Here is a 26,697-nt window from a genome sequence, read left to right on the forward strand (position 1 = left end):
TGTATGGCCATTCCATAGCCTTGTCATCACCCTCTCCTGTTTTCTATTGTGTCCACTAGACCCTGCACTCCCAACCAATGGTTTATTATTAAACAGATATCTTCCTTTGCTCCCATTTTTCCATTCATTCTGCCATATCTTTTTGATTTGTCCCTTAATCACCACTCTAGCTTCTGACTTACTTATTTTTAAATTAACAATATTTCTCCCACTCTTCAAAGCCCTTTTGCTACTTTAACTTGCTTCTCATTTCCATCAACTCCAACATGAACCCACACAAAATGAACCGCCTTCCGCATGTGATGGATTCTGAATAGTGCCTGTAATATCTCATACAATAAATCTTCTCTGCTTCTAGAGTGGCAAAATGTCAACCTTGTTAGCACCGCACATGAGTCTGATGCTATTACCTCTCTCTGGCCTGATGTCCTCTACCCACTGTAATGCCATAACTATGGCCATCATCTCACACGTAAACACAGATAGGTCATCAGTGAGTCTTTTACCACACTCATACTGGAATTATGGGATTACTGCTGCTGCTGCGGTTCTACCATAGTTAGGGTCTTCAGATCCATTTGTATATATTTGTATATAGTTGCGGTAATTCCCCCTGATGTATGACGTCACGATCTTACAGTTTCCCCAACATTCATCTCTCATCAGTTCAAGGAGGCCCAGATAAACTTCAGGCTTCCTTATTTACGTCAATATATTCCCATCTCCCCTTTGACTCTGTCACAAGTTGTTCATTTGGCTGTTGAGCTGGTTCCTTCCGTGATATACCTCTCTCCCCCCTCCCTCTCCACTCCAATCTCCCTCTGAACCATCTTTGCTGCTTCTGCATATGATATATTCATTTTCACTTTTAGCTGCTGCATGTCCACTGCCTTCTTTCTCCCTTATATATCCCACAGTGACTTTATCAGGCAACACCCTCTCTTGGAAATCAAGTAACAATGACACACTATCAACCCTCTCGCCCCCTTTTCTTGCTTGCAGACGTTTAATCCCTATAATCTTTCCCCCTTTTGTCCTTGATCTCAAATCCTCCACCTTTTCTTCCACTGCGATACCATAATATATAACGCCTCTCACAAAGGACCCATCATTTGTCTTCTTAGCGTTCTCAACCACCAGGTTGCACACTTGTTTAAGCTTCATTGCTTTCTCTCTAAGCTCCTCGTCCTGACACTTGATCAACAATCCGCCATCACTCAGCACCTTCTCCATCACCCAGCATCACCCAGCGCCTTCTCCATCACCCATCACCTTCTCCATCACCCAGCATCACCCAGCGCCTTCTCCATCACCCATCACCTTCTCCATCACCCAGCACCTTCTCCATCACCATCACCCAGCATCTTCTCCATCACCTTCTCCATCACCCATCACCTTCTCCATCACCATCACCATCACCCAGCATCTTCTCCATCACCTTCGCCATCAACATTTAGCCAACTTTCTCCTTCAAACCGCGAGTCAGTGCCACCAGACTTACTTTCCTAATATCATCCCTGAATCTCAAAATGACTTTGAACCCCTCCTTCTCAACAATCCTCATCATCACCCTGCCTTCCTCTCTCCCTTCCACACTACTACCAGATACACTATTATGATTCCTGGCTCGTTAATATTTACCTACTACAGTCCAGTTATTGTAATCGATATCCTCTCCATCACTACGCCCTTCCGTCCTCAGTTTAGTCACAGATCAGTTCATGCACAATCCGCTGATCAACAATCCGTCCTGTTCGAAAAACCGAGAGACAGCGACCACTGTAGGTTAGTATTGTGCTGACGTCATAGCCACTGCAAGGTGGACCAATCAGCGCCGGGCTGCACTCAGTCAACGGAAAGAAGCGTACGCGTGCGCGAATGCGTCGCGCGGTCACGCTGTTGGATCTGCTGTCACGAGCCTTATCCATCAGCGAAGTGGAGGCTGGAGAATTAGAACAGACATCAATTATACAGCACATTTTACTTCCCACATTTCGAGCGTGATAAAGAGAGCCGCGCGGTCAATTGATATCGTGGTCGGCCGTTCACACCGTCTCTTTTATTCCGGTCAACCGGGGATGTGGTCCAGTCCTTGAATGATATTGCTACCCAGCTAGCTAGCTGTTAAGCTAGCTCTACGGTGCTTGACTCGAAGTAACACGTTATATTCTCGGACACTATCTTCACCAACACGTCTGACGGCCTCCACCTGAGAGACGTCAAGCAGTCGGTTGTTTTACGTCTGTTGACTGGTTCCGTCCGGTGTTGTGCGCGTCGCGTCTAACGTTAGCTACCGTTAGATAAGGATTGAATGAAATATCGTTAGCTTGTTTTAGCCAGCGGAAACGAGACAGTTAACGGGGATAACGTGAACTTATCCTGCTGCTCGTTGATCCACCGCCATCCAGCTAATCTGAGCTCGCAACCCGCCCGCGCACAGTGAGTTTGGTCGGTAACAGCCAATCATAACGCTGTAACGTTAGCGAACGACTCCGACGACGAAGTAGTTGCCTAACGTTACTACGAAACGTCAAGTTGGCCATCTGCCATCCAGCCCGGTGCGAACCGCTGACCGACGTCAGTCCACTTCACGGATCACGTTAAGGCCGGAGTGAGGACCGGAACCTGCAGATATGCCGGCTGTGTCGAAAGGAGATGGAATGCGCGGATTAGCCGTTTTCATTTCGGACATAAGAAACTGTAAGTGCTATTTTGTTTCATTGTAGTCCCTGACCAGTGTCGTGTATTGCTCAAGGTGTCATTTCCCTCGTGCGGCTCGTTGTCCACTCTGAATGCTGAGTGAGTGGAATGACATGCCGCTGACTCCCGGTAACGGAACCATCCGCAACACTTGCGGATGGTTCCGTAACGATGATTCTGATGCTGGGATGCAAACGTACGAGGCCTTGTTGTTTTTGAGTGTTGGCGGTCCCTTCGGTCAGATTGAAACCATAAACACCTGTATGACGTAACACACCAGCTGTGTACGGTCACTTGTAAATGAGGTGGTTATTTGAAGCTGCCAGCATTCCATTCTGTGTCCGAGTAACTGAGTGAGAGGAGACACGACCTGACCCCTCTCTGACTGGAGGTCCTGCCCCAACTCACCAGTACGATGAATCATCATCATGACATACATCGTTGCTCAATATAGAAAGTGGATTAGCGGTATGTCATATTTTGTACATACATTTGCAATTCATTTTCTAGATGCTCACTACCAAGATATGGATTCTAACTGCATAGTTAGTTGCTGTAGATGGAGGTGAGAGCCATCAGGCTCATAAACTAAATGATTGATGGTGATTGATGTTCCAACTTTTGAAATTTATGTAATACTCTTCACGTTGTTTGCTGTACTTAATATTTTCCATCACACTATATGTAATAATATATTGTGATACCGGTTTATCATAAATTCTGCCATTAATAATTCAAATAATGGCAGGTCTGTAATTGGGGCGGACAGGAATGTATGTGTATGGCTAATGCATTGCATTGAATACCTGACTATTTCCCACAGTGATAGAATACACCCAGAGAAAGGGTTAGATGGGACAGTATGGCACTTTCTCTGACTGTTGACACATGTATTTAGTCTCAGTAGATCATGTACCGACCACAATACCCCTAACAATGACAACGTCTTTTTCACAACAGTGCACCCGGTAATTATGTAACGCAGCATTAGACAGTTGGCTTGGTTGAGGTTGTTGACTTGAATAGTGTTTGGTAGTTATTGAAAGACAAACTGGTACTTTGTGCTCTTTGGCTTACAGTTTTTAAACAATTGGGTTTGCTGTGAGTTCATTGTTGTTTTGTAAACAAGGCATTTGTTTCTTTTTTCCCCTGTTGGATTGACAGTAGCTATTACTTTCAGAGTATTGTATTGAAAGTTGATAGTTTCAGTGTTGTCTGAACATTAATACAAAATCATGTATATCCTGCAGTTCGGGCTGGATCCCAATATTCGACTGCCATAAAAGTTATTACGCCTGCTGGGAAAGTGTCGCTAGCTTCCGTGGTGGCAAGCAAGACCCGGGGACTGGGCTCGGGTCTTGATGAGTTGGAGCATGTATTCACTTAGAAATAGCCTAAACTGTACAGTTTCTCAATCGCACATCTCGCTCCAAACATTCATGCAGCTGTCTGCAGTTCACTGTGTGCCACATCATGTTGACTGTTTAATTTGTCCACTAGGGGCACTCTACAGACAGTTACAGGAGCACCAGTAAAATATTTAGGAGAGCCACTTAATCTACACATTCATATTTTTGTAGTCTTAACTGTATTACTGATAAACACTTTGGTGTAATAGATCATTTGTATAAATATGAATGTGCTGAGACCAACAGTCATGGGACAAAACATTAATAAAACTTGGACTGAACTGCAGAGAGGAGAGGTTGTTAGAAGAGGTTTTTAAAATGTAAATGGCACGTTGACACCAAATGTTGGACTTGGATTTATGGCATTGTAACAGTTATACTGTTATCTCTACTTCTAGCTTCTTGTTGTGCTGTTTCCATAGCAATGTACAACACAATTTCTAATTGCTTTTTGATATATTGCATGAAAAAGAAATCTAATAAGGATAACATTGATGTTTACAACAGCAACGTCAATATACAAACTCAATGTTTCACTGGAAACAGATCTAAAATGTCCGTAAAATAAACCTTTTTGCTGAGGGAAGTTTATAAAGAATGAAGAGCACAAATATCAGTCAGTATCTGTCATTCCTCCTGTCCTCATGTATCCTGTCTCCATGTCTCCATGTCTCCTGTCCTTATGTCCCTCTGTCTTCTGTCTTCCTGTCCACCTGTCTTCCTGTCCACCTGTCTTCATGTCCTCGGTCTTCCTGTCCTCCTTTTTTCCTGTCCACCTGTCTTCATGTCCTCGGTCTTCTGTCTTCCTGTCCACCTGTCTTCATGTCCTCGGTCTTCTGTCTTCCTGTTTTCCTGTCCACCTGTCTTGCTGTCCTCGGTCTTCCTGTCTTCATGTCCTCTATCTTCATGACTTCATGTCCTCCTGTCCTTCGGTCTTTCTGTCCTATGTCCCCTGTCCTCTGTTGATGGAATTCACATATCACGTTTGTATGAGAGTAGATTAATTGAATTTGCTTGTAGCAAATGTTGTTTATTGACAGAAACTTGATGGTTTCCTTTTTAAGTCTTGAACTAAAACATATGGAGTCCATCATGTCTCTGTTTCCAAAATCTGACTTAGTACTACTTTCTTTCCCCTGTCAGGTAAGAGCAAGGAAGCTGAAATCAAGCGGATCAATAAAGAGCTGGCCAACATTCGCTCCAAGTTTAAAGGAGACAAGGCTCTCGATGGCTACAGCAAGAAGAAGTATGTCTGCAAGTTGCTCTTCATCTTCCTGCTTGGACATGACATTGACTTTGGACACATGGAGGCAGTCAACCTGCTGAGCTCCAACAAGTACACAGAGAAACAGATCGTAAGTCTTCCTGTCTGTGTGTCTGTGTGTGTGTCAGTGTCATTCATTGATTGAGCTCTGTAGGGCTGTACTTCAGTTCATGCTACGCTACGGCAATTGGCTGAACATCCCGTCTGCATTGTTGGGTACTATCAGCAGTGGAAAATCACATGAAGAAAAGGACCATTCAGTGGAAAGTAAACATCTGCAGGCCTGTTTTCAGACACACAAGTCAACATTCTCTGTAAAAGATATAGAATTAAAGTCACCATATTCCCTTCACTCATCGCAAATGTTTATGATCCAATCCAGATCAGAAAACAGGCTACTTACTAGAATATATATATATTATTATATAATATATGACCCAATATACTTATTAAACAGAGGGCCTTGTCTCTACAATAAGCCTGCATCAAATAAACTTGCGTTGGCTTGCGTTACATAGATTTCTTTAGCTTGTTCTCTAACTATTTTGTAGGTCTAGCCAACGTTGCATTATTTTTTATTTTATTTTCAAAAGTTAATATGCAACCGAAACACAAATCCATGTTTCCATTCAAGCTTCTCAAAGGGAATTATTAAATTAGAAAAGCTGGATGTGGATGAACGTCCACAGTATCATTTAAAAGGGTTTACACTTGCTCAATGTTTATTTTTGTCCATCGAGAGTTCGTGCAACAAATAGGAGATGGAATTGTGTTTTGTCCAATAAATCATGATTGTGACTACATTGCACAACAATTCAACATACTGAAGTTATGCATCCAAGCAAGTCACTTGCCTTATTATAGACTTAAGCTACTTTACTTTACTTTAACAAGTAGTGAAGCCAACACTGTTCCTGATCTCGTGTCTGAAAGGTGCTGAAGAATCTGGCACATGTTGGTCCTTGACAGGTTTTGGCCACTAAGAGCTAAACTGTGAAGTTGTTGTTAGAATGACACATCCAACACTGTTCTCTTGCTATGTTGAACCCCACCAGATCCCAGTTTGTTGACTCCGAGTTGACAGAATAAGAGCTCATTGAACTGTGTGTCATCACCCACATACTGGCCAGGATCACAAACACTCCAGTATCACGCTGCTCTCAGCTGGGAGACGGTGGTTTTTATACCTAACCCAGACTGGGTTTCAGCTCACAACTCATTTTCCTCTCTTTGTAAATGCAAGCACAACATGTTGAAGCATAGCCTTAATCATGATGATGTTTGAGAGGCGCAGATTTCTGATGTGAATGCTTTCTAATATCTATTTTATATTGCATTATCAGGGATTGAGGACTAGAAAGCATTAATGCTAATCTCCTGATCGCATATTTGACTGAATATTGGCCGCTAACATTTGGCAGGAGAACCTTATTTCATACTACTATTGCTGAACTGTGTAATTTATCTGCTGTTCACATACATTTGTGTGCTTAAGAGATAAAGACTTACGCCTCCAAAACAAACTACAAAGATGGATCAATCACAGATATCGGATGGGACTTCAGCCACTTGGTCTCTTTGTCTTTTCTCTGAAAATATATGTTTAATCAGAGTAAAGTGTGTGTGATGCGTTACCCAGTCCATGGGGGAAAATTATTCCTTTAGTAGCTGGTAGCTATAAAGTATGACATTTACAATCCAGCTTCTTTCTCTGACTCATTCACAAGAACAGAAGAAGGAGAATAACTCTGGATTGAGCTATGAGTGCATTTTCTAACGGCTTTGGGTTAGCAGGACGTCCTGAGCTCATCAGGAGTCCTTCAGGAGGCTCCTGCTTCCTTTGAGAAGTAGTGTTGGTGTTGGCTGCGCTTTTAGCGGAACATACTCATTACTTACGAGTTATTTGGAAGTGTTCACTCGTCACTCCATAAAAGAGGAGATATTCTAATAACTTCAAACCCATATTAACAATTTGTTTTATTGCCAAAAATGTCAATTGAATTGTCAGACCAATAATATTTTAGCACATATCAATCTAGATCGATCCATCTATTGAATCTCTCTCCAACTGCTGCTTTTTTGAAAATATACAAATGTGTTTTCTGCATCCAATAAAAACAGTCACATGGGAATTTTTTATTGATCTCACAAAGGCTAGTTGATCACTTTCTCTTCTTAGAGATAGTGATCAACTGTCATGCTATTGGTTTATTCAAAAATTAATTACTACGGTTTAATGCCTGTTTACACAATAGAAAGCAGTGTATGGAACAAGAGGGCAAATCATAGGTTCTTCTTTTTTTTAAATTGTTTTTGTTAATGACCTCCCATAAATTTGCTTTGCCTGCTCATCTCATTCATATGCAGATGACAGGGTGATCTACACATCGAAACTTAATTTATCTCAAATTCAATCTGATTTTACCTCCATAGATAAGTGTTCCCATCTCACAAATGACTTAACCTTGCAACATGGAACAAAGCCTCCAATGCAAATCTAATCCATCAGCTAGAACATAGAATGATGGTACATTTCTGCATTGAATTGATGAAAACAAATACTAACAGAGCATTGTTTGCAGTAGGGATGTCAATGAGCCATTTAACTGTGCTATCAGTTAAAAGAAGGAACATAAAAAGCTGCTCAAAACTCCAGGATTAAGCTCTAGTCCACCTTAAAGGTAAGCCCAGGTGGGCCGGAGCTGTTGGGTTTCTAGCCCCCTTCATTTGAGCTGTGGGGTTGTATCGCACATGAGCACAGTGTGGGATCTGATACTGGAAATTGTATCTATGCATCCTGAATAAATTTGGTAAGAAAAGTAAATATTATCACAAGCTTTTAAGTTTTCATCAAAGAACCTATCATTTACTTTACAACTCATTAAACAAGTGTGCAGTACCTCCTTTACATATGATACTCAATGAATGTGTCCCCTTTGAATGCCATTTGAAAGATTTGTACCTAGTTTCATGTTCTAAATGTTAAAGCAGAACAAATACCTCGGCCACTGTGGTTATTTCCTGATTTTCTCAGGAAGCGGAAATGTGGAGTAAGCTGAATAATGTTGAGTCAGGATCTCTATTACGATCCAGTAGAATCTGTCACTTCACATCTTACACAGAGCTCAATGATAAAGAACTAATGACTTGATCAGTCGGACTGTAAAAGTCTTCCCAGTTTTTGCCCTAAGAGGCTGACATTTGGCCCATAAGTCAAGTGTGGGTGCTCGTGCTGATGGAGAGAGTGTAGATTCACTTCCCACGGCCAAACTCAGGAACGGTTCTTGGACTCCAGTGGGAGGCATCATTGCACTCATGTGGTCACTGCTAATGCAAATGTTCACCTGATGGCCAGTATTGCTTTTGTTGATAATATGTGTTGTTTATTAAACTAAAAGCCTGTATTTGACTTGACAAAGTTTATATTATGTTTAAGCTATGCAAATATTTAATGTGAATAAATCATGCATCCATTAAAAAATTCCAGCCCATCTATCTCTATGAGCCTATCCACATCAAATATTCAACATTTGCAGTTCGCAGTGCACTGTTTTTTTTCCTCACAGCTGTTTTGAGTTCAGCAAATTTCAGATGCCAATAATAATCCAACCAATAAAATAATGAGAAAACAATTACTTCTAATTTATCTTTATTTAATTGAAGAACATTCTGGCACACCCAGTTGTTTATTTGTTCAATGCATTTAGCCAGCCCCTGTATGGGATTATAGTCCCCTAGTAATACTAGTCCAGTCATGAATGATGACTGCAATCAAGCTCAGCATTCACGCTGATTCCAATATCATGCTTCATCAGAAATGTGATCTTGTTGTAACTTTTCGACGTAATGTAGAGCTTGTTTCCAGTTTGGAGAGTTGAGTGTCTGTTCATTGCAGTACAAACAGCTGATGGACCACTGGGACACTTCACGGCTGCCTTGGTGTGAAAGGTGGAAGGAAATGCATTAATTATGTCTGTTAGAATTCAGAGATGCATGCAATTAATTTTAGTAGGAACTTTTTTTGTGTTAAAGAAAACTCAAGTCCATCCAACTATAACTAATGACCAGGAATGGCAACGTCCCTGGTTTGAGTCCAGCTCGGGGATGTTTGTTACCAGGGTGTCTTTCTCATTTCTCTTTCTCATCATCCATCTGCTGTCTGAAGGGGAAGTACAGAATTGGCCTCGCGTTCTATTTCTGAATCTGTTTTAGAGCAGTTGATTCAACTTCATGGTCGTTGTGGAGGCTGCTGTGTCTGCTGCTGATAACTTGTGTTTTTCTAATATTTTGTCCACCCCATTCATTATTATTTAGATTAGACCTCCACTGTTCTCATTGGTGCCATTGCTGTCTTGTTCTGTTACTCCAGGGCTACCTGTTCATCTCAGTGCTGGTGAACAGCAACAGTGAGCTAATTCGTCTGATCAACAACGCCATCAAGAATGACCTGTCCAGCCGCAACCCCACCTTCATGTGCTTGGCACTTCACTGCATCGCCAATGTGGGGAGCCGTGAGATGGCCGAGGCCTTCGCCAGTGAGATCCCTCGGATCCTGGTTGCTGGGTGAGTGTGACTTCTGCTGTAGAGGCTCCAGGAAGTCAAATTAAAGGAAGCTATCCTCAGTTGTCCCATTCTTTCTCATGCTTTGCTGGAAGTGATGAATCCGAGACCGTTTTCTATCATGTGGCTTTACTTCAATGTGACTTCACTTGGCTGCTGTTAATGTGAATGTGATGCACCACAGTGATACGATGGACAGCGTGAAACAGTCCGCTGCCCTGTGTCTGCTGCGGCTCTATAAGACCTCTCCTGACTTGGTGCTGATGGGTGAGTGGACATCACGTGTGGTGCACCTGCTCAATGATCAACACATGGTGAGCACCCATTTCAGACCCCTTCACACCAAGAATGTAGTTACATGATGCAGCCTTGTTGTGCCTGTTTGTGTGTGCATCTTTAATTGAGTTGTTAAAGAGCTGAAATGATTTCTAACATAAACACTAACATTGATTAGCTAACATATCTATTATGCGTTTAGGTTGAAACTTGTCTGGTTATAAGTAGTTTAGGGTTTGGTTATAACCAGTATTACCTTTTGGTTTAGGGTGTGGTGACAGCAGCGATCTCTCTGATCACCTGTCTGAGCCAGAAGAATCCAGATGAGTTCAAGACCTGTGTTTCCCTGGCCGTTTCCCGACTTAGCAGGGTGAGTGTGGGCTTGTGTGTGTTTTGTGTCATAAGCAATCAATTGTAAGGAGAACTTTGAAAAATGAATCCAGTTATTCGTCAGTTTTATTTTCTGTCTATGTATTATTCTCTTTACCAAATTATAAATGGACCACTCAGGTCTTTTAAGTGGTTTGTTTTCATAGTATCACAAAATAGATTGTCTAAGGTGTTTAAATTGTCTCACTTTACACTACATGCATGCATTTCTGTCAATTAAAAATATTTTCTAAAGCATAGTCAGCTCTGTTTTGTATGAGATTCTGATACACTCAAACAAGATCAAAGCTTATATTTGTTAGTTAGACCACTGCTTATTTCCTTCTTTGCACTTTAGTGGTAAACAGCAGCGTTTTGAAACGATACAATTTCAAGCTAAATAGAAACACTGTCTGCAAAACATTCCCAAGCTGACTCGATTCCCAGGTTTCTGACAGTGAATACGGGGAATTCTGCTCATTTCTTTATCTAGTAAGCTGCACTTTGGCTTGCCTGGGTTCAGTTTTGACTGGCCATAATAAATTAAAAGAAAAATTGTGTTGTCCCTCCAGATTGTGTCGTCGGCCTCCACTGATTTACAGGATTACACCTACTACTTTGTTCCTGCACCCTGGCTCTCTTGCAAGCTGCTGCGTCTGCTGCAGTGCTACCCTCCACCAGAAGATGGCGCTGTCAAAGGCCGACTGGTAGAGTGTCTGGAGACCATCCTCAATAAGGCCCAGGAGCCACCCAAGTCTAAGAAGGTGCAGCACTCCAATGCCAAAAATGCTATCTTGTTTGAGGCTATCTCCCTGATAATCCACTATGACAGGTGAGTATTCTGAGCAGAAGGTATTCAAATATTTAAAGAAGACCTTGAGTATTATGATGGGCCTTTTTAAAAATTAGGATTGATGTTGATGAAACTGACATCGTACTGGTTTTTATGGTGGCTTTTCGATTGCATGTTCACACTTGGATTATTGAAATAATTCAATATGACTAACCCTTAAAAATAAATGTATTTTACAGTCTCAAAAATGATGTAGTTATTTTGGTCAATTAATTAGTGTGAAGTCAAACTTCAGCTATTCTTGCTTGGTCCTAACTGGCCTGCCATGAAGTAAGTGTTGGTTTCTGTTCCGCAGTGAGCCAAACCTGCTGGTGCGAGCCTGTAATCAGCTGGGCCAGTTCCTGCAGCACAGAGAGACCAACCTGCGCTACCTGGCTCTGGAGAGCATGTGTACTCTGGCCAGCTCCGAGTTCTCCCATGAAGCCGTCAAGACGCACATCGAGACCGTCATCAACGCCCTCAAGGTGGTGTCTAACACCTGGCAGTGTGATTTGTACCTACACATTCCTACATAATACACTATAATAGGGACGCTAATGACAAAACAAACAGCTTCTCACAGCTGACCCTCGTTAACCGATCATTACCGGTTAACTGGCAACATTATTGCCTTGTATGCAGGGCTGCTTTGGTGAAGTGCTTCACAAACGATTACCCAATGCACAAACGGGTCAATCCATCATGAGCCGCTAGGTGCAGTATGTGCAAGTCCCCAGCTGCCACAGTGTGTGCATGCATTGTTGTGGACACTTGCACCATCGGTGCAGTTAGCCCTTTGAAAACGAGTTGGCACATTTCAAGGGCTTATTCCTAATCAATGAATTTCCAACGAGGTTGGTGGTCCATATAAAAAAACATCTAGAGTGAATGTAATGTCATCAGGATACCAGCAGGTGCATTTTCATATCCGGACTCATGTACAATGACCAAAGACCCTGTGGTGTCTTCTAGTTCACATCGTGGATATGTTAGAACCCCAGAGAGGTCTGTGGCCGACATGTTAAAACACATATTTCTCCGAGTCGTAACTGAATGCACCAGCAACACAATCTGTTTGACTGCATTGTTTTTCTGTTTGAATGTCCTCGCATTGTGTCGGAGGCCCTGTGTCTATTTATTCCTGTGGTCCGCTTTTAAAGGAGGAACCTTTGTGATGTTGCAATGAGGTGTTACCTGGAGAATCTCTCATAATGTCACCACAGAAACCTAAATAAGGCAGCTTGCTCTGGGGAGACATTTGTCATTTCTAGTATAAATCACTATATAAAACGTGTGGAAGCTAGATAGACGCAGGCTACTACATCTTAATCTTCTGCGTGGTTTGAATATCAGCAAACAAAGCTACGTATTTTTTTCTTTTCTTTCCTGAAGCAAGGTTTATTTTTTTACATGGCGAATAAATGCATCAACCAATTGCGTTGTGCGAAAATATTTCTAAGAATTATAACGCATCAACACAGATCCCGAACCAAGACGGCAACACATTATTTCTTCCTTCAGCTTTACAAAGGCAGCCGAGTCGATTTCCCTCAACTCATCAAATACCGGCTGTTGGTCGTCTGCTGGGTGGGGGGGTCAAAGCACAGTACGGCTGTTTGAGTCCCACGCTGCTCTCAAAGTTGACAATCTGTCACTCTTGCTTCTTTTAACTGAACTTTCTGACTGCATGCATTTTCCCATGTTTTTATTTTTGGTTAAATGCTTAATTCTATATATATTTATATTATACTGGTCATAAACACAGCCCACAGTTCCACAGATGTCTTTAACTTGTTGGCTGCTTCCTTTTATTCCTGTGTCTCCAGACTGAGAGGGATGTGAGTGTTCGACAGAGGGCAGCTGATCTGCTGTATGCCATGTGCGATCGCAGCAACGCCAAGCAGATCGTAGCCGAGATGCTCAGCTACCTTGAGACGGCAGACTACTCCATCAGAGAAGAGATGGTGGGTTGGAACATTTTGTAATATGCAGTATTCTTTCTTTCCCAATATATTCCTCTCTAAATGTCAAGTGTGAATTGTTGAAGGTGGTTTGTATTCCACCAGCTGTATATTCAATTCAATTCAGTTTATTTTGTATAGCCCAATATCACAAATTACAAATTTGCCTCAGAGGGCTTTACAATCTGTACACATACGACATCCCTGTCCCAGGACCTCACATCGGATCAGGAAAAACTCCCCAAAAATAACCTTTGACAGGGAAAAAAGGGAAGAAACCTTCAGGAGAGCAACAGAGGAGGACCCCTCTCCCCGGATGGACAGAAGCAATAGATGTCATGTGTACAGAATGAGAGTTACAGAGTTATATAAACACATTTAAATGAATATGACAATGTATGAATGGACCTCCGTGAAACAGGAGGTAGAGAGGAGGGGGGATATTGAATTCATCTGCATCAAAAAAAGAGTCTGGCAGTGTTAAAAAATATATATTAATTCTGACAAACCAAACAATTAACCTTACTTTAAGTCTCGCATTCAGCAGTGTCCAAAATGATCAAATCTGATTTATTTTGCACAACATGACATACCACCAGATGGAGCAGTGACTTGTTGTGCCTTTCCTCATCCAGGTGCTGAAAGTGGCCATCCTTGCAGAGAAGTATGCCGTGGACTACTCCTGGTACGTGGATACCATTCTTAACCTCATCCGCATTGCTGGCGACTACGTCAGCGAAGAGGTGTGGTATCGCGTCATTCAGATCGTCATCAACCGAGACGACGTGCAGGGCTACGCCGCCAAGACGGTCTTTGAGGTACCACCACACACAACTAAATGTCACTAAAAGCCGTGCGGCTCTGGTCAGGACACAGATTTGTTGTTCACAATGTATCATTATGAGACTAGCAACTAGAAAAATGATTGCCCATCTCCAGATTTGCATATTTGTTACTTAATCTAGGCTGAATTTGGGGTTAGCGAGGTAACGTCAGGGTTAAGCCTGGGTTTTCATTCCTTCACGTTTGAACCCTTACCCTTAACCTTAACCCGCCATTCTTCCAGAAGTTACACTGGGTATTTGTTTGAAACTTACATTTAAGTTTGTATAAATAAACTGCTTGACCTATTGGACACAGTAGCAAAGCAGGATGAAGCCTCCTGTGAAATGGCCATAATCACATATTTCAGCAATAAAACTGCTGTGTAAATGTCATAACCAACATAGATTATTGCTTAAAAGTAGAAAAATAGGTTTGAAAAGAAGAAATGTCTTTTACCGTGTTAATTTTTAAGAAACTCATGAACTCATTAAAGAAACTCGGGCCATTCAATAATAATAATTATGCGAAGGAAGAATTCCCCAGTGTGTTGATGAATTGCGGCTCATCGTGGCATGTATAAAACAAAGGAATGTCATTTCTGAGCGAAAAGGGTAGATGAAATGTGTTGTTTAGCACTGTTGTGTTGTAATTGTAACAGTATGTTGAATCATATCATCATCGTATTGTCTCTTACAGGCCTTGCAGGCCCCTGCCTGCCATGAGAACATGGTGAAGGTTGGAGGCTACATCCTGGGAGAGTTTGGTAACCTCATTGCTGGCGACCCTCGCTCCAGGTCGGTTGGTTTTTAACTGCCAGGGTTCTAAGTTGACTGTTGAAATGATAAATAGTAACGTTGCTGTCCGTTCACACAGCCCCCTGGTCCAGTTCAACCTTCTCCACTCCAAGTTCCATCTGTGCTCTGTGCCGACTCGCGCCCTGCTGCTGTCCGCTTACATCAAGTTTATCAACCTGTTCCCAGAGACCAAGGCCACCATCCAGGAGGTGCTGCGCTGCGACAGCCAGATCCGCAACTCAGATGTGGAGCTGCAGCAGCGGGCTGTCGAGTACCTGAAGCTCTCTTCCATTGCTAGCACTGATGTCCTGGTTAGTCCTGATGACTAAACGCAGCTCGGCTCCAGTAATAATGATACAATAGACAATTTGTGGTTGAACAGAGTTGCATTGCAGGCAGTTAGTGACAGCTTAGGTCCATGTTTACCGTCTGTCGGCTTATGTCATTCATTGCAACATGAAATGAACTGGAAACGTTCTATAATGTCACATGTGAGCAGCTCTTTCAGTCCAAACCCCTCTCTGTTCCCTCAGGCCACTGTTCTGGAGGAGATGCCTCCCTTCCCAGAAAGGGAGTCGTCAATCTTGGCCAAGCTGAAAAAGAAGAAAGGGCCCGGTGCCGTGTCTGTGCCAGAGCTGGACGATAAAAGGGAGGGCGGGGAGTTGAATGGAGGGGGCGACAGGGGGCCGGACACAGCAGCCATGTCTGCCTCCAACGCAGTAAGCAGATATGTGTTGGTTGCCTCCAGCTGCCTTTTTATGTATATAGGGTGACTGTGGATCAGTGGGAGAGCGGGATTGTCCTTCAATCAGAGGATAGGCGGTTCGATTCCTGCTAGTCCATGTCGATGTGTCCTTTTTTTCTGCGGTGTGTGTGTGAATGGGTTTGGATGTTTAAATGGTCCTGATGGGCAGGTGGCACGTTGCACGGTAGCCCCTCCCATCAGTGTATGAATGGGTGTGAATGGATGAATGATGACATGTAGTGTTAAAGAGCTTTGAGAGGTCGGAAGACTAGAGAAGAGAAGTACAAGTATAGTCCATTTACCGTTTACACCAGCAGCTGTACTACATTTTCTTGGCCATACTGCAAGTTTCCTTTTGTTTTCCAGTCCACCCCGTCACCATCCGCAGACCTACTAGGGATCCGTTCAGCAGCTCCCATTGGTGCTACGCCAACCAGTACCGGCAGCCTATTGGTGGATGTGTTCTCTGAGGCGGGGCCGGCTGCACCCTCTGCTGCTGTGAACGACGACGGCTTCCTCAGGTGAGAAGTAATCTCTTGATATGCAGATGTGGAATCCAAGTGAGCCAAAGTCCAGTATGCCGTGCTACAACAACGCTTGCTGATAATAGTGTCTTGCTGCCAAAGGAGAGAGACTCTGTCTGCTTGAGACAGCATTACTGTCCAACCAGGTGACCCAGGGAAACAAGCAGGTTACAAGCAGGTCATCTAGCTGTGGAACCAATTACAGTGACCAGTTTCTAGTTGACATGACGTTTAAGAAACCCGGATACTTAAAAGTATAATATGTAGTCACATTGTGGGTTGTTGATAACAACAACTTATTAAAGTTCGCCCCTCCTCTCCGGCTCAACGAGCGAGCAATCAAGTGAGAAAGAGGGAGAGAGATGGGGGCCACCGTTAGTGAGAACTAGAAGAATACAATGCACACATCCACACCTCACTAACCTGCGGGAAGGTGGTGGATTTTGGAATGAACGCAGCCCAAGGCCAGCTTCATCTTTAGTGCGCTGTCTGCTCTCTGGCTGACTGACCCAGTCTGATAAAGCCGGGTGTGTATCAGACGCTGAAGAGAGCCACATACCTTGAGCCTCTGGAGGCTGACGAGCACCACAAAGCTGCATGTTTGGCCTGAGAATGCTTATTGGCTGGGGATTACACCCCCACATTGGGTCCGAATTCAGCCCAGAAACATCCCCAACATAGCCAAATATGAAGGAAAGACACTGGCTATTCAAGAAGTGGCTCTCATACTGGATTGGGCTGAACTGGGGTTTGGACCGCAATGGAGATGAATGAGTGAATTTGTCATATTCTGTTGTTTTCTGTCTCAATTTGTCATTGTAGTAACAGTCGTGATGTTTGTGGTGTGTTTGCGCTGTTAGACTACGATGCAACTAGTTGTAATGTGTCCGTGCTGGCTCTGTTTCTTTGCTCTATCTTTGTCTTATATGGACCTGTCGACCTGAAGACATTCCTAGTCAGATACTGAATGCTGATATTACTTTTTAAAAATATGGTGACTGTTCAAAAACGTTGAATCTGTCCCTTGCCCTCCGTCCTCTTTGCAGTTAGCAGCGCTTGCCAGAAGCAAACTAGTTTTATACTCATTATTTATGTCAGTATTTCGGTCAAGTTGATCCTTCAAGGTATTTTGTAGTAGTTATTAATGGTAATAACTTAATTTATGTAGCACTTTTGTAGGAGCGCCGGAATGAACGCAGTCGACAAGGGTTATCTGTTGGGCTGTTTATTCCACTCACAATCATCCCTTTGACACTGACATCCCGTCACCTTTAACCCCTCAATGCCATTGCGTTGCCATGATTACGATACCTGCTCTTAAAGGGATGCTGTCACTCATGTTGTAATCTATCCGACTAGTCCTTTGAATTATGTCCTCCAAGACGAGTCCACTACAAGTTTACACATTGCTTTGACACACAAAGCAGAAGCCGGATGTAAGGCAATATAATACCAGAAAGCCAAATAAAGCTGCCATACTGTGTGGAAGGTAACATCCAGACTGCCTGTTGGATACATATTGCTGCATGAAAGTGCTGTCAATAAGTCCCTTGGTAGGTAATGCTACAGCATGGCTTAACTATCTATATAAAGATCATTAGTAATTCCATTTAAGACTCACTCCAACATTTGAGTTGGCCTTGTTCACAAGCTGTGTGTTGGTCCTTAGACCAGTATGGGGGATGTTAGGAGGGATATGTCTTCTTATCTGGCTATCTAGCCACTGGTACTGTTTGTGCTCCACTGGGACGAAGTGGTCACTTTTGGTCAAAATAAGGAGATCGTGGTGACCACCAGGAAAGTCTGAGATTCAGGACAGAAGATTTGGAAGTACATTACCGTCTCAGATTTGTCCCTCGACGTTCCCTTTACCCTTTACTTACTTTGAGTCTATTCTTTAGAGTGTAAGTGTTGTATTGTAAACCTAGTGAGGAGAAAAGGACTGCTGTAATCAATCAAAGTGTGTTGGTTGGGCACAAGCTGTCCAGAGCCACAGCAGACTGGTCTTCATGGTCGGCAGGTCCGCTACAGTGTCTGTTCTTTTTATCTTGCTGTGTATGTGACTGTCTTTCGTCTTTTTCTCTTTCCCTTCTCTTCATTTCCCTGTGTGTGTGTGTGTGTGTGTGTGTGTGTGTGTGTGTGTGTGTGTGTGTGTGTGTGTGTGTGTGTGTGTGTGTGTGTGTGTGTGTGTGTGTGTGTGTGTGTGTGTGTGGGCGGGCGGGCATGTGCCTGCGTGTGTGTGTGTGGGCGGGCATGTGCCTGCGTGTGTGTGTGTGTGTGGGCGTGTGCCTGCGTGTGTGTGTGTGTGCGTGTGTGCGTGCCTGCCTGTGTGCGTGTTTGTATGTGTATGTATGTGTGCGTGCCTGCCTGTGTGTCTCCTGTCCTCAACCGTGATTGGACAGTGACAGAGATCTGGAACCGCCCACCGAGACCTCTGATTCCCTATTGGTGGAGGGCTCTGGTGACTCTGAGTAAGGGCCCAGTAGAAAACTACAGCTGTAGCTAGAACAATGCAAACATGACACATGTGTTTTATCTTGAATTGAACACGTCACTGCTCACACACACTACACTCAATGGGTAGCTTGATGCACATTCCATTTTGGTATCTCTCTCTCTTTCTCTTTCTGTCTTTCTCTTTCTCTCTCTGTCTATCTCTCTCTCTCTCTTTCAGTCTATCTCTCTCTCTTTCTGTCTCTCTCTCTCTTTCTCTCTCTCTCTCTCTCTCTCTCTCTCTCTCTCTCTCTCTCTCTCTCTCTCTCTCTGTCTTATCTTATAAAGTAGCCTGACCTACTCATGTCTCCAAGTTCATCAATCACAAAAGTCCCTAACAATGACAATGACATATTGGTATGAGCAGTATCAATGGCAAACTGAACATAACAGCCACAATGTGGTTTCAGCTGTTCTGTATATTTCTCTGAGGAAAAGGTTTTAGTTTTAGTAAAACACTCCAGAGGTCTGACCAAATGATCAGAAAGCCTTCACAAGTAGAAGAATAAGGGCGCAACCATATTATAAGGATGCAAACATAATTTCCTGAGTCACTAGCCGGGTTTCTATGGAAATGCAGTGCAAGAGGACATGCACATGAGTGTTATGTGAATATTAGGAGTTAAATGCATCCACATAGCTTGTTTTCCATAAGGTGCCAATAAACCACTGCAGAAGGAGAGGGTGTAATACGATGATGTCATTAAATGAACTCCAGTCAAATTGGTGGAGAACAATCTAGAAAACGAGTTGTAAATGTGACATCTCTGTTTTCATTCCAGTAAGTTTATAATCTCCAAGTCTGTCACTTTTTGCTTTTATCGATACACAAACTGCTCCACCTCGACCAAGCTATAATTCAATATAACAATATCTAGTAACTAGTAACTCACTTCTGGTAGGACATTAGACGTGCTGTTGGCATCTACACCAGGTGTGTAGGTTGTAAACGCTCCAACAAAAGCTCAGTTATGTCCTGCAGCTCTTCTAACGTGTGGTAAACGCTGTGAAGACCAAACCCCCAGTTACCTTAACCAGGCGTGTTCATGGCATCAAGCTCCATGTGTCCACTACGCATGTGCTTTTAAACATAGAGTGCGGTCTGTACACATTTGGACAGTGAATACTTTCCTGTACTCGAGCACACGGTGACTTTAGGTTGCCGTGGCCTGTGATTAATGTAACATTTTGAACTGTGTAGTAGGACTCTGCGTATAACCTGTATACAAACACAAATCAAAGCTATACCTATGGTTTACTTTGTGTATAGCACCAAAACAATATACATTGTCTAAATACATTCTGACTGCACTGTATGAGTATTTATTATACAGTGTTACTACCTTTCATTGTGTAATGATATCAATTTTGTACACATTTCTTTTACTAACAACCTTTGCATTTTCTCCTTCTTTCTTCTTCTCTCATGTTTCTCTTCACCAATCTCTGTCCCTGTGTCCTGCGTTTCATCTCGTTGCTGCTCTCCCATTGGTCCCTTTGCCTGTCTGTATCCATCCCTCCTCTGTCCTGTGGGCTGCCCTGGGGTCTCTCAGCTCTGCTCCTCCCTCTGAGGATCCTGATACTCTTCTGTCTGAGGCAGACGAACTTCTTAACAAGTAAGCTTTTTCTCTGTGTGTAAGCATACCTCCCATACTTGTGGTGATGGCTTCCTGTTTGAAAAAAAGGTTCCATTAGAGACCACTTTCCCTGGTCTGTTAGCCATGCTGTTTTCCAAGTTTTCTAAAATAATGAACTATTACTATCAGCTGATCAGATAATGGCATAACTAGGTCCCTGGCTCAACAGAAGACAGCAGCACAGAGATATCCGTTGTTTAACTGGAACTTCCTGCTGTGTGGATTGGCTACAAGCACTAACTCATGCAACTTCATCAGCTGCAGCTAGACCAACCCAAGTTCAAGTTTGAGTAACTTGTGACAGATTAGCTATAAAATGTCAAACACTTTATTTGTACTGTTGTGCTGTGGCAACTGACCTTTATGTGCATCATTATTTATAACGTGGGGGGATAAAGAAAGTTCTGAATACAACTTTATATACGTTGAAGACACTCTATGCCATTTCCACCACGCAGCAACGAAGACCAGTTAAGACTAGAACAAACACTATTTAGCTGGTAAAATAGGGATGATGGAAGAACAAGTGTCAAAGCATAATGTAGTGTTGATGCCTAACCCTTTAAATGTCCTACAGGTTTGTGTGCAAGAACAACGGGGTTCTGTTTGAGAATCAGCTGCTACAGATTGGCATCAAGTCCGAGTATCGTCAGAATCTAGGTGAGCTGTCTTCACAGAAAAGCTGTTCTTGACGCGCTCCAGTTGAGGCCAGTTCACGCTCTACTGGCATCAGGGCGCTAAGCTGTTTGGCTATCGGGAGACTTTAAGTCTTTGGGTTCTTTCACCTGGAGGAATCTCTGATGAAGTCTCCAAACTACATTTCAGGAAAAGATGTGCACAAAATGACATATTGTTAGATGTCGTTAGATATGGACAGATATATTGTTGCATGGACAGATTTCCTGTGCTCCGACTACAACCAATGTCCCTTTAACCTGGTACATCCATTTCCGCCTTCCAAGGTTTTATTACATTGTATTCTCTACAAATGTTTTAATAAAAGACATTTTTACAAGACAGATATACTGTACATACCAGTATGCATATACCAGTGAGAATAGGTCCATGCAGGTGGAGGTGGTAGAGAGAAGACAAATGGATTTCCAGACCTCACCTCTACATAACAAACAGCATGCTTTGGTTATTGGGCGTGGTTTGTTTCAGTTGGTTCATGGGTACATTGGATAATCTGAGTACTCCATGACGCACAAGCCATGTTATAAACAGAATGACCTCGTCTCTTCCAGGGAGAATGTACTTATTCTACGGGAACAAGACGTCGGTGCAGTTTGCCAGCTTCACCACCACAGTCAGCTGTCCTGGGGAGCTGCAGTCTCATATCCTTTCTGTGCACTCATGTTTCCTCAGTTACCCGCTGTAGCAACCAAGCCATCGTCTGGGATCAGACCCCCCGGTGCTGGCTCTGGCTGAATTTGAATTAGCTCCAGCCACTACGGAAGGTCTATCTTGGGCCGATGTGCCTGAAGGTTTAATGATGTTGGCGACTACATCTGTAAGCTAACTGTGAGCTATGGTTGCATACTTCTGGAGCTGAAGAGAGTGAAGGCACTTGGGACAGTCCTTTCCATAGAATTCAGTCCACAGAACTGTTATAAGCAACCCAGAAAGTTTCTCAACTCACGTTAAGATCTGTTTCTCCCATTGGCAATCACAAAAAGGTAATTACATGTAAACATTTACACACATAACCTTTAAATGGAAGGATCTACAATTGAAATGATCAGTGGCAGAAAACACTAGAAAGAACATGCTTCATATTTTCATACAGTGATCCCTGTAGCACTGTCTCATACTCGTCACACTCAGCCTGTGTGCTGTCTTGATGGCCCTTGACAACCAGCCACAGCTCAACGTTCAGACCAAACCAGTAGAACCACTGGTAGAGGGCGGAGCCCAGATCCAACAGGTCCTCAACATCGAGTGTCTGACGGACTTCTCCGAGGCCCCGCTGCTCAACATCAAGTTCAGGTAAACTCAAACACCCGGTCCTGATGCTGAGCAGGGAAAAGCTCCAGATTGAGTTTGATGAATCCACTTGAAGAATCTGCAGTTTTCTTTCACTCTATGGATTCTCCAACAGGGCAGGTATGGAGGGCTCAGTATCATTTAAGATTGTTAATGTTTCAACACTTTTTCAATGCCTTACATTAAGGAACATAAAGCTTTTTTTCTTCTTCTTTTTTTTGACAAAAACATTTTCTTTCATTTTACGAAAAATGCCCACGTTGTTCAACGTCTGAAGTCTAAGCAGTCGTACTTTCAACATACGTTCTACATGTTGTTATATTACATTTGGAAGGATTGTTGAGGATATCAATGCTGTGTGTAAAGCTACTTCACATTTGATATGATCAAAGTCAGGTGTCTGTGTTATGTTCAGATATGGTGGAGCGCTGCAGAACCTGAGCCTGAAGCTGCCGGTCACCATCAACAAGTTCTTTCAGCCAACTGAGATGACCTCACACGACTTCTTCCAGCGCTGGAAACAGCTGAGCCAGTGAGAGAGGGAGAGGGGGGAGAGGGGGGGGGGGGGTGAGTCTGTGAATGTGTGTGAATGTGTGTGTGTGTGAGAGAGAGAGAGTGTGTGTTAATGTGTGTGTGTGTGTGTGTGTGTGTGTGTTAACTATCCCCAGGCCTCAACAAGAAGCACAGAAGATATTCAAGGCTAACCACGGCATGGACACTGAAGTCCTGAAGGCGAAGGTATGTCTTTATTATGATCATCTCAATCTGTCTGCATCATAGAGTGAATGTACAGTAACGCTACAGCACAATGTTGCATAGTAAAAATATAGATATATATCTTTGTTATGCAATCGGAAGAAAGGATGTTAAATTATGTAAGCCATGTTGATTATGCCAGTTTAATTGTTTTTTGAAAGTGTATGAAAATCCATATTTATAACATTGAGCCAGAACAACTTTTGCCTCTCGTAATACACACTTTTTGTCATCAATATCTTTTATTATGATATTTCTGTCCTCCTATTATGGCCTCCTTCATTCTCCACATGTGGTGATATGTTTGTGCGTAGCTTCTGGGACTAGGAACGGCCCTGTTGGACGACGTGGATCCAAACCCAGAGAACTACGTGTGTGCTGGAGTGATCCAGACCAAGGGCCAGCAGGTGGGCTGTCTGCTGAGGCTGGAGCCCAACGGCCAGGCACAGGTACGATCAATCATTCAGCCTCAGTGCGCGACTAGCTGGTAAATATTGGAGATTATGAATACATTTCATAACCTCATGTGCAGCATAGACACAGTATAGCCAATAGTATATTTAGTTTGAAGAGAAGCTACAAACAGAAAGGTTTTGTCGGGGCGGCTGTGGCTAAGTGGTGAGCAGGGTGGGCCTTCAATCAGCTCCACCAGTCCATGTCCATGTGTCCTTGGGCAAGACACTTAACCCCAAAATGTCTATATGGATGGGTGGGTTAGTTACTGCTGATGTGCAGGTGAACCTTAGCTCCTCCCATCAGTGTGTGAATAGGTGAATCATGTCATGTAGTGTTAAAGAGCTTTGAGTGGTCGGAAGACTAGAAAAGATCTATAGTACAGGTCCATGTCCCATTTGTCCGTGTTCATCTTGTGCATCTGAGGATGTAGATTAGAATGTGAAATATATATTTCTGCTGTCTATTGAATTTCCAATTCTATTTGTCCTGTTATATTAACAGAACCGCTTTGTTTTTTTTATACACCCTGTTAAACCGACACTTGAGCCAGGACCAGAGTACGGCCAGGTCACCTCTGTTGTTTAAAAAAATGCAGCCATTTTTCATCTGGTGTTATCACCACTGAGCAAAGTTTGTGTTCAAATTGCCTTTTGACAGCTTACCTGTTGGTGGTTCTTCTTTTAGATGAACATAATGTTTCCTTGAGTAATCATCTGGGACATGCACAATCAATTTCTCACCACTTTAACAGTCAGACCCTTTACTATGTTTTCACCTGGGGTAAATAATAATAAATCTCTCTCTCTCTGCGTGTACAGATGTACCGTCTGACCCTGCGTTGCAGCAAGGACTCTGTGTCCATGCGTCTCTGCGAGCTGCTGGCCCAACAGTTCTAAGAGTCCAGACCTCTACCGTAACCAGTACTCCCACCAGCCCCACCAGCGACCTCTCCCTGGAGCCCCCCCCCCACCCCAACAAAGAATCTTTGAGTAAAAAAAGGTGTAACCTACATAAGGGAAAAAGCAGCCACTGCTAGCAGCAGCGGCAATATAATGTTCATTATTCTTGTCCCAGATTCTGATTCCATTTCATCTTCTACTTGTTTATTAACATGATGCTACATTCTCGTTGTATTTACCTGTGTAGCTGGAGTGTGCGTGCGTGCGTGTGTGTGTGTGTGCGTGTGCGTGTGTGTGTCCCATGGTTGTGCTGGGGGTCCCATTCTGCTCCATCCTGACTGTGTGTGTACCCTCTGAATTGGTTGAGCCTTCCTTGAAGTCAAATGAGTGAAGCTTGCATACTCATATAAACGTGTACACACACGCCCTCGTATGAGGCCTCCATGATTCCTCGTGGAGTGAGACCTGGCGGTCCAGGTCCAGAACTCTGGTCTGTGCTGCTTCTCCCACTCATTTCCGTCAAGCATTCCCTGTGAAAATGCACTTCCGGCGTTGAGACCACTTTGAGACCCTCCAGCGTGATTCACCTTACTTTTCCCCCGAATGAACTGACCCCCCCTCCTGGAAACCTTTTAATGGGGGTCCTCTCATTTCAAATAATTAGCTCACTCGTTTATGTTATTGATGTGTATGTAAATACGTGCCAGTGTATTACTTTATGGCTTTCTGAGACATTCCTATAACCAAGCCACTGGAGTAGAAGGATGGCACAGAATGGACGCTCTGTAGATGACGGGTAGGGATGAGACTTTTACACCATTGGAGTCGGCCTCTTCCACCTGGGAGACGGTTCCAGTTGCTTCTGGAAGCGTCTGTGAGTCTGTACACTCGTCAATCACCTGTAGGATTCAACAGTTTGGTAGCCAGTGAAGATGCTGCTGCAGCAGCTAAATCCAGAACCAACATATATGAGCCTGTTCCATCCCAGGCTGGACAGAAAACAGTCTATTACACATATATACACATTCATATTCCTGCTTCTCCAGACAAGCATTTATTCAAGAAACCAATGCAAACAAATGTGATGTCTACATAACCACTACAGTAAATGTTCTGGGGACTGTGTGTGTGGCTGTGTGTGTGTGGCTGTGGCTGTGTGTGTGTGTGTGTGTGTGTGTGTGTGTGTGGCAGGTAAGAAAAAAGACATTTCTAATACATGGTCACATTACATTGTGTGGCTGCACGGTAATCACAGGACATTGAACTCTGTAGTGGAAAACGTACTCATTTTGTCATTGTGTGTGTGTGTATGTATGCAGTATCCACTAGCTAATGCAGCCTTGTGTATCGGTGTTAAGAACCTGTCCAATACCTGTGTTAGAAATAAGATTTACTCTGTAATGAAAAAATGTGAAAGTAAAACTATGCCCTATATCCGATATGCCGCCTCCTGTCTTGCAGTGTCTTATTGTCTCCTGGTGCTACATGATGACTCAGTAGGGGGTCAACAGGGTCAAAGGAAGCATTAAGTCATTGTGAACTTGTCCCGTTCCTCAGTGTTGTGAGGTACGTAAAAGACATCCAGTATCAAAGTATGCCCTCTGGTTCAGGTGCTCACTTGTTACGCCCTGTGTGCCATGACTCCATCAGTCATGATGTCACAGGCCTTGATCTGTGGCACAGTGCCAGCATTGGCACCCATTTCTACAGTGAATGTACCAGGAGATAGAACGTCAAGGATTTTGACTTTAAACTAAGCAGTTTCACATCATTTTGGACCATTATTATTATTATTAATAAATACACTGCCCAAAAAGCTGTAAGACTAAACTTGCCATAGTTGAATAGTTATTTTATTATTAACACATTTCACAGTCTTGCTCTTAACATTTGATTATTCTTGAAATGTTAGCCCATTCAGAAGTGCATTCAGAAAGCTTTATTTCTATTTATTCATAAATGATGACAACCGGCTGACTCCCGCCCCGGTGCCGGTGCGCTGGCTTGTCGGGGTCCAGATGCTGTAAAAGAGAACTAACTCTGCCTTTTGGTTTTCGTCCGTGTTTGCAGTAGCTCCGCCCACAATCTAAACACCAACGCTCTCCACACTGAATGTTACTTGCATACAACCAACACCCACTCGAACGTGATTGGTCAATACTTTTCAGTCACGTGTGTCCATGGATGCAGAACGTGTATCTACAGCAGTGG

At 43.2% G+C, this 26,697-nt stretch overlaps 1 protein-coding gene across 2 annotated transcripts; it reads left to right on the forward strand.

Annotated features, from left to right (window-relative positions):
- Positions 1 to 1,845: 1,845 nt before the first annotated feature.
- On the forward strand, positions 1,846 to 25,925 carry ap2a1 (adaptor related protein complex 2 subunit alpha 1). Of its 2 annotated transcripts, XM_034538718.1 has the most exons (21): positions 1,846 to 2,700; positions 5,253 to 5,464; positions 9,743 to 9,936; positions 10,118 to 10,247; positions 10,478 to 10,579; positions 11,151 to 11,410; positions 11,727 to 11,895; positions 13,237 to 13,374; positions 14,007 to 14,189; positions 14,893 to 14,990; positions 15,070 to 15,301; positions 15,524 to 15,709; positions 16,102 to 16,256; positions 20,306 to 20,368; positions 20,967 to 21,049; positions 21,637 to 21,726; positions 22,255 to 22,378; positions 22,791 to 22,907; positions 23,044 to 23,113; positions 23,446 to 23,580; positions 24,406 to 25,925. In XM_034538718.1, exons 1-21 carry the CDS (start codon positions 2,634 to 2,636, stop codon positions 24,481 to 24,483), a joined length of 2,886 nt encoding a protein of 961 aa, XP_034394609.1. In that variant the 5' UTR covers positions 1,846 to 2,633; the 3' UTR covers positions 24,484 to 25,925. The 2 variants fall into 2 exon arrangements, with proteins under 2 accessions (XP_034394609.1, XP_034394610.1); XM_034538719.1 differs by lacking the exon at positions 20,306 to 20,368.
- Positions 25,926 to 26,697: the final 772 nt, after the last annotated feature.

The sequence above is a fragment of the Cyclopterus lumpus genome, chromosome 8 (genome assembly GCF_009769545.1).
Source record: "Cyclopterus lumpus isolate fCycLum1 chromosome 8, fCycLum1.pri, whole genome shotgun sequence".
Taxonomy (NCBI): Eukaryota; Metazoa; Chordata; class Actinopteri; order Perciformes; family Cyclopteridae; genus Cyclopterus; species Cyclopterus lumpus.

Bases quoted from the DNA above. Each gene is read 5' to 3' on its own strand.
- ap2a1 (XM_034538718.1), top strand. From the start codon at position 2,634: ATGCCGGCTGTGTCGAAAGGAGATGGAATGCGCGGATTAGCCGTTTTC. The intron at 15,710-16,101 runs GTAAGCAGATAT...TTTGTTTTCCAG, and splicing joins CCATGTCTGCCTCCAACGCA to TCCACCCCGTCACCATCCGC. The intron at 20,369-20,966 runs GTAAGCTTTTTC...AATGTCCTACAG, and splicing joins GCAGACGAACTTCTTAACAA to GTTTGTGTGCAAGAACAACG.